Raw genomic sequence first — 12,469 nt, 5'->3', positions numbered from 1 at the left:
TATAGTGATCTATTTCGACTTTTAATGAGCGTTCACGATGTCAAAATTCATAATTTTCCTTCAACCCATTTAGGAAATATTTAAAAAAAAAAAAAATTTTTGAGGCCCCTTTTAGGGGGGCGTAGCTCCCTTAGGAAGCACTTCTCGACCCATGTTTCTATGAAAAAATATTCTCATTTTTGGCAAAAGCATCAAGTGATAAATTATTGGACACTAATTATGAGACACCCTGTATACAGGAGGTTACAAATTCGCTTCTCACTACAGGGATCTCGGAAACGCTAAGAGATACGAAGTAGGTTAAATGGCTAACTAGTGGCTAATGGGTTAGCCTATAAAGGCTAACATGATTAGTTTTCTAAATATTTGGAAAAAACCGAAATTTTTGAAATCCGTTTTTGTTTAATTTCGGCCTTGTTTGAGGCGATATTGAAAAAAGAAGAATACTTTCTCATGGCCACTTTTTGCCCTCTATCGAATGGCATAATCAATTTTTATATGTAACATTTTTTTTCTCCAGGACCATCATCGTCAACTTCATTTTTTTTAAATAATTCCCTAGAAATTTTATTACATTTTTTGCAAACCTTAATGAACCCCAATACTGTACTGCGTCAGCACGAACCAAATTCAGACGTTTTGTCTTGAAAAATTCATCTTCAGTGTATTCGTTCCAAATTTATCCAAATTATTTATTTAGATTTCTTTGTCTATTGAATTATCGTACATTGTAAGTGTCGTTAGACCCTGTGAAATAGTTATTTAAATTATCACCATCACTTGGTCATACATAACTCAATAAGTTGTCGCGTCAAAATTAAAACATTGTTACAATTTTAATGTTATTATGACAAATTAATTCTTAAAAATGCATATGAACAACCAAAACGCCAACTGAATATTATTCCTTAAAAAAAATTTCAGTAAATGTTCATAAACATTTTCGTTTTGGCAAAGGTTGAAAATGAAGATATCGTAATATTATCGGAATTTATTATATCTGTAACCGCAACTGTAAAAGAGCATGTCACATGTTTATATGAATATCCTGAAAAATATAGATTGGAATTTGTTTGAATTTTGAGCACTCGAGAAGCCTAGAAATAACTATGGACAAGGGAATAAAACTAATAGTGCTTTATTTTATTTCATGGTGGTAATAGTTTAAATAACTAGGTGGATTTCACGGGATCTAACGACACTTACAGTGTACGATAATTCAATAAACAAAGAAATCTAAATAAAAAATTCATTGATTATGCCATTCGATAGAGGGCAAAAAGTGGATTTCCAAAATTTCGTTTTTTTTTCAAATATTTCCAAAAATAATCATGTTAGCCTCGATTTTTTAGAGGCATAATGTCGGTGCCCTGATTACGCAACTTTGCCCTACATTTAAGCTAGTTCGTATCTCTTACCGTTTCCGAGATCCCTGTAGTGAGAAGCGAATTTGTAACAGCCTGTACATACAGGGTGTTAATTAAGTATGTACAATAAATTCAACAGACGATTAATTATTTGAGTGATTTTAAGACAAAAAGTTCATATAAACATTGGTCCGCAGATGCTTCGTTTTGAAGATACAGGGTGTTAAATTTTTGTAATTAAATACCCTTTACCCAATTTTGTTGTAACTTGGCAGTGTTATTTGTAGTGTTAAGGGGCTAATTTAACCCCAATTTGATTAGATTTATTAAGTCCAGTGGCGTCACGAGCGGTACCTTAACGAATATTTTTGACAAAAAAATGTACGCCACTGACTTTTTAAAATTTTTATATTTTTTGAATTAAGCAATTAAAAATACAACTTTGTTGTCTCTTTTTTGGAATGTTTTTCGTATTGTAATGGACCTGTTTTATTTTACTTTTATTATCTTAAGAGCTGTGAAATATTTCTTTATTTCGGACTATTTTACCCCGGCGGGGATAATTATTGATTTTTATACAGGGTGGTCCGAATTTTACGCAGGAAACTTCGAGGGCAGATAGATCTCTTTAAAATAATGGGAGTTTGCCTTATAAACATAGGTCTGGAACGGCCTCGTTTTAGAGATACAGGGTGTTGAAGTTGTTAAAAAAAATATTTTTTGTTTATATCTCAGGAATCTATCAACTGATCTCAATAAAATTTGGTACAAATAATGTACGATAGTAGGCCTTACATTCTCTAAAATATGAGCTCTAAGGGTTTAACCAGTGGTGTACAACTGGACAAGGGTTACTCCCTTTTTATAAAAAAAGCCTACGCCACTGTATTTTTGCAAGTTATTGTAACGGATTTATATTCTAACGCACTAAATACGTAAAAAAGGTAACTTCAATTTTTTACTTAAGGTTCACCATTTTCAAGTTATTGACACAAATACAATCCCCTTGTGGCAGACACTTCAAATCATAATATTACAAACATATTTATGTTTATGCTTAAAAGTAAGTGCAATTTGTAAACACATCAACAAAATTCTTTCCACATCACTTTGTGAGGTAGTGTTCCTGGTGTGTTTTAGTTTTCCCGGGAGGCGTTATCTTTACAAATAAGAACAATTTAAATCAAAATAATATAAAAATACATTTACCAAGCAACAACAACTAAACAAGAAACAAAATTTGTTATCGTAAAGTTAAATAAAACACTCTTCGAGTTTTAGCACAGACTAGCCTATACAGGGTGTAACTAAATAAGTGTAAAACATTTAAGGGGGTGATTCCTCATCGAAAAAAAGATAGGATCTTTCATATAAAGAAACTTCATTGGAGCATCCCTTGTTAAGATACAGCCCCTTAAAGCGGGTACATAAAATTTGTTTAACAATTTTTTTCACAAGCACTAAACAAGTTACAATATTGAAATTAACCTGACATTTTCTACTACCAAAAAGACACTTAGCCAGTAATTTATTTGGTTTACCCCATGGTTGTAAGGGGTGGAAAACGCAACCCCTAAAATTTATTTCCAACGTAATTTTTTGTCTTATTATTTTTTTACCATTTAAAAATTTATTTCCGATAGCCTGTTTCATTCTAAAAAAAAATGTCTCTTGAATTTTTTGCCCAAATTAAACCAGTTCGCAGCAAAAAATTATTTTACGAACAAGATACATATCGCCATAAAACGAAAATACGAAACTAATTTATCTAGTAGGCCGCCATTAGCGATACTGACAATTAAATTGGAATCAAGCTGTCAGTTTGTAAATTTTTGAAATTGAAGTAATACTAATTGTGTATTGTTCTGTTCTTAATTTGTTACTTTAATAATTCACTTGTTATTAAAATGGCATACACAAATGAGGAAATGGCTGATATGCATTACGTTTACGGTCTGTCGCAGGGGAATGGGTTAGAAGCTTCTACAAGATATGCTGAAATGTATCCTCAACGGCAGCATCCTTCACATAGAATATTTGTCTGACTTCATCAACGATTACGTGAATATGGTTCATTCAACAAAAGAACGCAGGATTGTGGTCGCCATCGAGAAGTAAGAACACCACAGCTTGAGGCAGCAGTACTTAATTTGATAGAAGAACAACCTACTATCAGTACTAGAAAGATTGCTTTCCAGCTAAATGTTGATCATATGACGGTATTTCGAATTTTAAAGGAACATCTCTTATACCCTTACCATCTGCAACGAGTACAGGCACTGTTACCGCGAGACTTTCCGAACCGTCTTGAATTTTGCAATTGGATGCTGGAAATGATTAGAAGAAATCGTGACTTTCTGAAGACGATCGAATTCACAGACGAATGTAGTTTTTCTCGGGACAAGATTATTAATTTTCATAATTACCACATATGGGCTGATGAAAACCATCACGCTATTGTCGAAACTAACCATCAAGAACAGTTTTCTCTTAAGGTGTGGGTCGGAGTTATTGGGGATTATTTAATTGGGCCTCATTTTCTACCTCCTCGATTAAATGGTGAGGCATACGTTCAATTTTTAAGAAAAGTGCATCCCCCCGTACTGCTGGAGGAAGTTCCTTTGGGCGTCAGAAGGGATATGGTTTTTATGCATGATGGGGCTCCCGCCCATTTTAGTCAAGTAGCACGTCAGCATTTAACTGAAACATATGCAAATCAGTGGATAGGTCGAGGAGGACCACAGAATTGGCCCGCTCGATCCCCGGATCTCAATCCTCTGGATTTGTCTACTTGGGGCCATTTGCAGCATTTGGTTTATCGTACTCCTGTTCGCGATGTAGAGGACTTAAGAAACCGCATTATCGATGCGTGCAGGGTAATTAGAGAGACTCCAGGAATATTTGAGCGAATACGTGGCTCAATGCGCCGACGTCTAGACGCATGCGTAATGTCTGAAGGTAGACATATTGAACATTTACTATGATTTCTACATGTTGTATGTTTTGTTATTATTAAATTAGTTTTGATTATTCCCCTTTAATCATTTAATGCAGGTAGTAACTACAAAATAACAGTAAATCCAGTCCGCATTTATGACGATGTATCTCTGTAGTTGTTCGTAAAATAATTTTTTACTGCGAACTGGTTTAATTTGGGCAAAAAATTCAAGAGACATTTTTTTTTAGAATGAAACAGGCTATCGGAAATAATTTTTTAAATGGTAAAAAAATAATAAGACAAAAAATTACGTTGGAAATAAATTTTAGGGGTTGCGTTTTCCACCCCTTACTACCATGGGGTAAACCAAATAAATTACTGGCTAAGTGTCTTTTTGGTAGTAGAAAATGTCAGGTTAATTTCAATATTGTAACTTGTTTAGTGCTTGTGAAAAAAATTGTTAAACAAATTTTATGTACCCCCTTTAAGGGGCTGTATCTTAACAAGGGATGCTCCAATGAAGTTTCTTTATATGAAAGATCCTATCTTTTTTTCGATGAGGAATCACCCCCTTAAATGTTTTACACTTATTTAGTTACACCCTGTATATATTTTTGTATTTTTATTTTATACATACAAGTAATGTTTACACACATATATATCCGGTGGCGCTAGCAGAGCACAGCGGGAACTTTCAAATTTGATATATATATTTAACAAAATTAACGTTACGTATTTACAGCAATTGTTTAAAATGCGAACCACCTACATCGATACATTTCTGACATCTTCTATTAATGGAATTGAAGCTAATATCATGTGGTAGTTTTCTTTTAATTCATTACATCCGTCTTCTATTCGCTGCAGTAGTTGTGGTCTAGTTTCTATTGGAGTAAACTTTTCAGGTAGGTCACCCCAAATATAGAAGTCCAAGGAGTTTAGATCTGGCGATCTGACTGGCCAAGACACTGGACCCTCTGCACCATTATGGTTGACATTGGCATTTGGTCTTCTACCTATCCAACATCTCATATAATTTTCATTAAGCCATTGTTGTATTATTCTCCTAAAATGCGCAGGAGCACCATTTGTATCCAGCTATTTTGTCGTATATTTAATGGAACATCCTCTAATAATTCAAATAGATGGTTTTCTAGAAAGTTTAGAAATGACTCCGAATTTCATGTGGATTTTCTTGTGACCAAATATCCAGATTGTGAAAATTCACTACCCTTCGATTTGGTGAACCAAGGGGAGGGGGTGGAGGTAAACACTGTAATTTGGTAGTATCGAAAGTAAACCAGTACTAGATTCCTATGGTACCAGTTATACGCGTTGACTGAAATATAGAATATTTTAATCAACGTTATACAATTGCTTATCGTTCATATCCCACTGACACACAATCCATTAAGTATACAAGACGAGAGAGTCTGTCTAATTGATGACATTGCTCACAGATTCAATGAAGTTAAGCCGTACCCGGACAGGGGCCAGTGCTATCCACACCGTCAGATCTACGGGAATATAGAAAATAGGTAATTTGTCACTTAAATTATAATAACCACAGTAATAAGAGAATTACGAAAACCACAGTAATAACCACATCACAGTAGTCGGTATAGTCTCTATCTGCAACTAACTTAATGAAGAATTTGAAATTATCTCAATTAGAAAAAAGTAGAATCTCTTTATTAAACAATTCAGTATAATATTTCAATAAAAAAGAAACGAATAATATTAAACAATGTAAAGTTTTTCACTGGAAGAACACTTCACTGTTCGACCTCGTATGTCTTTCTCTTAAACGTTAAAATGTTCTTATACAAAGTAGACATGTCAAAGTAAATATGTAATTACCAATCTTTGTTTCTCAAACAACTCACCCGTTTTTTATAACGGCCATGTGCAAGGAGGGAGAAGTTGCATTGGGTTTCCCTCTGATTTACAGATTCTCCTGATTCTATCCGACGTCTGACGTTACGGAAATCTCATTCGAGCACTTCTCTGTGAATTCCGGATACAGGTATAGAAGGCGGTAGGCACATACCGTAGTGACGAATACCCTAAAATCCTTTAAAACACACTGTAGAAAACCACATTTCTTACGAATTTACGTAATCTATCTCGAAAGAACAAATTATCACTTCCATATGGTTCTGATTTATATGCATTGTAAAATTAAAAGACAAATGCATAGTTTGAACGTATAAATCTTCTTCTCCTTTAAAACTTGAATACTTGCTCTCATCTAGGCTTGATTGTAGCGACAGCAATTTCGTAATTACGTGTTACTCACTAACCTTAACTGGAGGTGGGCAATTCGAATCATTTTAATGATCCGCATGATGCGAACAAAGGGTGACAATTCACACCTGCAAACCTTTTTTTGTGCATCAACTGAGGTGTCCTCAATTCCCTCCCTATGCTCGGTTTTGATGCTTTTTGATATACTCTTTGTATTTAGTTTCAAAATTGCAGTTGCTACAGTTGTACATTTGAAGCAGTGAAGGATCTTTATGTTTCAGTTGGTTTTTGACAGCATACTTGTTTTCAGTTTCGTAATCACAGTCGCTACACTTGTACATTTGCATCTGCGAAGGATCTGTATGTTTCAGTTGGTGCTATTTAATAATCTTTTTGTATTTAGTTTTGAAATCGCAGTCATTACACCTGTACGTTTGAACCTGCGAAGGATCTCTATGCTTTAATTGGTATCCTTTCATATCTTTGCTGTATTTAGTTTCGTAACTGCAGTCGTTTCACCAGTACATTTGAACCTGGGAAGGATCTTTATGTTTCAGTTGGTGCTTTTTGATGTAATCATTGTATTTAGTTTCGAAATCGCAGTCATTACACCTGTACGTTTGAACCTGTGAAGGATCTTTATGTTTCAGTTGGTGCTTTTTGACAGCATACTTGTATTTAGTTTCGTAACTGCAGTCGTTACATCTGTACATTTGAACCTGGGAAGGATCCTTATGTTTCAGTTGGTGCTTTTTGATGTAATCCTTGTATTTAGTTTCGAAATCGCAGTCATTACACCTGTACGTTTGCACCTGTAAAGGATCTTTATGCTTCAGTTGATGCCGTTTGATATAACGCTTGTATTTAGTTTCGTAACTGCAGTCGTTACACCTGTACATTTGAACCTTGGAAGGATCTTTATGCGTCAGTTGATGTCGTTTGAAGACTTCCTTGTATTTAGTTTCGTAATTGCAGTTTTTACACCTGTACATTTGCACCTGCTTAGGATCTTTGTGTTTCAGTTGGTGTTTTTTCATATCACCCTTGTATTTAGTTTCGTAATCGCAGTCGTTACACCCGTACAATTGCACCTGGGAAGGATCTCTATGCTGCAGTTGATGCTGTTTGATATGACTCTTGTATTTAGTTTCGTAATCACAGTCCTGACACCTGTACATTTGAACCTGTGAAGGATCTTTATGTTTCAGTTGGTGCGGCTTGATACTTCCCTTGTATATAGTTTTGAAATCGCAGTCGTTACACCTGTACATTTGAAACTGCGAAGGATCTTTATGTTTCAGTTGGTGTTTTTTCATATCACCCTTGTATTTAGTTTCGTAATCGCAGTCGTTACACTTGAACATTTGAAGCTGCGAAGGATCTTTATGTTTCAGTTGGTGCTTTTTAATGTAACGTTTGTATTTAGTTTCGTAATCGCAGTCGTTACACCTGTACGTTTGAACCTTCGAAGGGTCTTTATGCCTCACCCGGTGCCTCTGAAGTGATTTCTTATTTTCAGTTTTATACTCACACGATTCACATTTATACACTTCCGAATCGTTCTCGTGTCTCACAAAGTGTGCGGTAAAAGGAATCTCACTTCCAGTTTCGTAAATGCATTTATCACATTTGTACAATACTTTGTGCTCCTGCTTGGTGTTCATTTCTGATCCATTCTGCTGTTTATATCCATCCTCTTCTTCATTTTTACAGACACTCTCCTCGAATGGTACCTTATCGCAGCACTGCAGTGGCGTGTCGCTGAAAAAATTGAACATACAGGGTATTTTTAAAAATCAAGTTTTAATTTTTATATATACACATGCCAAAATGTTGCGTTTTACAAAAAATGACTAATAAATGGGCATATTTCCATTTGAAGTTAATGAGATGTTTTTATTGACTAATTATACATTTGTACCCCCGTACCGGAACAATTCAGTGCTTGCTGTCATTTCTGTCGTCGTCACCCTTAGACTTGATTGAAATATGTGTTATTGAAAAGGATAGTAACATCTTCAAATAAATAAATAAAATAAATAAATAAATAAATAAATAAATAAATATGATAGCAGACCCTCTGCCACTAGTATTTTTGTCACAAACAAAACCTCTATTGATTGACCTAATTTTCTACGAGCTCTGTCGTTATTTCAGTATTGAGCCTAAGTTTGTTTGGTTTTGGTTGATGTTATGATGCAAAAAATCACAAAACATGTTTTCATTATACAAATGTGAATCCTCACTATTTCTAAATAAACAGTAATTCATGAACACAACTGCTGATTTGACCTCGTTTGAAATCTCAGTTCATACCATTACGCTTGATGACCAGAAAGTAAAGATCCAACGGCTCGACTGTAGATGTTACTAGATATTGGTGTTGTGTATTAGATGCCAGTTGGGGCATGTAGCCAATAATTCATTTCCTGTAATATCAACTGTTAAGAATCTTGTCTACGAATTTAGACACCTTTTGCATATCTAGATTTCTGGTCTGGATTTTGTTTGACTTTATTTGATAAGATATTTTTCAAATTTGAATTAGGCCGATACCTTTAAAATAGCCTAAAAATTTATTTTTTCCTTGCGATCTACTTACATAACCACTAATCGTTTTGTAACTCGGTGAGAGATCTATCGTTTTCGTTCCAAGAAAATTACGATTTCTGCCCAAAGTAAAAAAAATTCATTGAATGAATGAAACCAAACACACCATTCTTTGTACCCATGCCTGATCAGATATTTTCAAATTGTAAACTTTAAATGATTTATTTCCTTAAATCAATAAAAAATCTAAATAGCATACATTCAATATGCCTTGGATGTTAAGTTGGTTGCATAAAGTGTATGTACTCCGTGAACGTGGCTCAGCTTAATGCCATCTGCCATCTATGATCGTACCAAAGAGTTACCTTTGACCGTGCAATCCCCACTCCATCGCAGACGCTGAAATATGAGTCCATCGTGCAAGCATATTTCTACATATCATGCGACAAATTGGCACGACAGACTCGCATGCTTCCTTTTGGACTTCATGTGGCAGTAACCCGTTTCACTGAAGTGTGGTTATAAGTGTTCTGTTTTTACTTTGGCTCTTTTTAAGAAATTATATTTTATAAGTTGAAGTTTAAAACGAGGGTTTGTGAAATAAAAAAACTTGCTATTAGTAATTTAAGTGTAGAAGAAAAAGTCGATTTGAAAAAAAAATAGAAGTCCAACGCCAGTGTTGGATATAGTTCAGGTGCAGAAAGTAGGCCGGTTTTTATTCGCAAATTCGATAAAAACATTTATGATAAGGCCCTGTGGTTGCGACAAAACAAATTTTGTATGTTTATTGTTTGGAGGAGGCGAAGAAAACTGGACGAAAACTGGAGTTTCTGATTTGAAACATTTACCGGACAAAATTAAAAAACATGAAAATTCTCCTAAACACGAAAATAACTTGGTGAGTTTTCCACTTTTAGGAAGAGTAAATATTGCTTCTTGTTTAAGTAGTGCTTTGCATAATCGAACAGTTAAGGAAAATCGATTGCTTCTCTCAAAAATTATATATTAAAACTATGTGGTACATGTAACCTTCCTCTTCATAGACATAGTGAACAAAGTGACTCGATAAACAAAGGAGTATTTTTAGACTTGCCAGACTACAGTACAAAAATTGTTCCCGTTTTAAATAACATCCTAGTGATGCCCATGTTTTTAAAGGAACCTCAAAAACTATACACGATGAACTATTACAGTGCATGTTTGAAGTATGCAGAGAAAATTGTAGGGAGCCCAATTATGTGTGATAATGCAACCGATATTTCAACACAAACTCAAATGGTTTTATTGTATCGCTATGAATTGAACGACATTTTTTGGGCAAGTTATGCCGCATGTGGATATTTTGTACAACCAGTTACAAAAAATTCAAAGAGATCTAGCAAAAATACAAACATCAATGGAATATTTTGAAAAATCAGTCAAATCAGTCAAATCAATATAAGAACCACCCACAGCTCCACGCATATACCTCCTCTCTTCAAAATGCCCCCCCCCCCCTGTAGTCAAACCCACGGGTCGCCACTGTATCTGATTTAAAGATATACGGATTGTTTTATAACGATCTTACATTTTTTCCTAATAATTTGTTAACCTCTTGAAGATTATTTACCAACGTAATCTTATAATTTGTTAGTTTATCGTCAGATGGTACATATTCACGAAGTATTAGAACCACGGACTTATTTTTAAAATTAATGTTAAAATAATCTTCTCTTACCTAATTTCCTCATCTTCGGATTTTATGTCGATACTTTCAGCTTTGATAGACATTTCCATCTCGTTAATATCGAATTCTTTGTCCAAGTTCTCAGTCTTAATGAATAAATCAGATGGTGACGTGTCTATCTCACTTACTGTTTCTGCACTATTAAAAATACCTCTAATTGTTTCCTGTGCTTCCAAACAATTTTTTAGGAAATTGTTGTGGGTACACACAGAATCAAAGCATTCCTTACATACAACGGGATCGTTGATGATATTTATATTCTGCAAAGTAGTTTCATTAAATTGCAAAAAATGTAACTATTTAATATCATTGATACCATTTCAGGAGCCAATTTCTCGATGGCTTCAAGTTCCTCTTCACCTATGCACCTAACTTCACTTTCTACTGGGTGCATACACAATCGACATATTTTCTGACTGCAAACTAACTCGCTTTCCTTTTCCTGCATGTACACTTCTCTTAAGTCGAGCTGTAACATTTTTTCGCTATCCACATAAGGAATAATTATGTTATCGGTATTCAGACAGGTCGACTTAAATTCTAACGCCGCATTTAACTTTCTCCTGCAAAGGCTACATATAACCTCTTTGTTCTCGTTATCAAATTTCTGAAAAATATGCAAGTTTAAACAGAAGGAAAATAAGTGTAGTGGAAAATAACAATTAAATACTAAAAACTGGTTTACATTTAAGACTGCTAGGATCTAATCTAATTAGATTTCACAGACTTACCAATTTCAGCAAAAGAACATCTAAAATGTCTATGATAACGTTGTCTACCACTTCAAAACTTGTATCTATTATAGATTTAATGCAAAGTCTACACGAAGTCTCCTTAACATCACTCATTGCTTTACAACAATCTTCTTTCGAGTATAAAAAGAACATAAACTCGTCACCCGTCAATTCTAACCTTCTTGGCTTCTTGATCCTTCTTGTGGCGGTGTAGGCAGGGTTGCCAATCAGCATTTACCGATTATTTACAAAACATTTCCGGATTACTCACAACTTTAGAATATCAATATCAAAATAGTTTTTTTTATAAATGATAACTGACGGCCATCTTATGGCGCATATGTTTGATTTTATGATTTTATTTTACCATTTTTAATTTAATTGTGTCAATGTTCCCAAACGTCAAAAGCTGGGGCGCGTTCACAATCATTGTCGGTTGTATGGCGGGCATATTTATCAATCACCAGACGAACTCAGACAAATAGTAAGACACCTAAAAAACAGAAAAGCCCCTGGACCTGACCAAATACACTACATTACACTGGGGGCGCGCCATTATTCTATGGCTAGAAATTGGCCTCAATGATTTGGGATCGAGGGGGATTATCCCTCTTTATCCTGCCTCATCTCGTGTAGGCCTGGACAGCCTTCGTAGGTGGGCCCCATCCGTCGTCTACCCCGACCGCAAATGCGGCCGGTGTAGGCGCTTTGTGGGACCTCCTTTTGTCCTGGCTGGGCCCCGCCGGCTAGGGCCCTTTCTTCTGGCGCTCTTCTTGCTTCGCCGGCTCGTCTGTGTAAACCCCGGGGGTAGTGTCATGTTTATGTGTGGTATGGTTGGGTAGGGTAGTGCGGCTATGCAGCCTGGGATGCGCTTTGCTAAGGTGGCCCTTAGGCTAGCGCGGGAGGG

General features: G+C 35.3%; 1 protein-coding gene across 1 annotated transcript; it reads right to left on the bottom strand.

Annotated features, from left to right (window-relative positions):
* Nucleotides 1-7,873: 7,873 nt before the first annotated feature.
* LOC108915918 (zinc finger protein 92-like) lies at nt 7,874-11,887 on the bottom strand (the record flags this gene model as incomplete). Its single annotated transcript, XM_018722075.1, has 4 exons — nt 11,560-11,887; nt 11,145-11,435; nt 10,820-11,088; nt 7,874-8,313 (listed from the first exon to the last, which is right to left on the bottom strand). Coding segments are annotated over exons 1-4 (1,237 nt in total), but the record flags the coding sequence as incomplete, so codon positions are not given.
* Nucleotides 11,888-12,469: the final 582 nt, after the last annotated feature.

The sequence above is a fragment of the Anoplophora glabripennis genome, unplaced genomic scaffold (genome assembly GCF_000390285.2).
Source record: "Anoplophora glabripennis isolate ALB-LARVAE unplaced genomic scaffold, Agla_2.0 scaffold1834, whole genome shotgun sequence".
NCBI classification, from domain to species: Eukaryota; Metazoa; Arthropoda; class Insecta; order Coleoptera; family Cerambycidae; genus Anoplophora; species Anoplophora glabripennis.
Note: the sequence above shows the minus strand (reverse complement) of the source record. Positions and strands in the feature narration are given on the sequence as shown.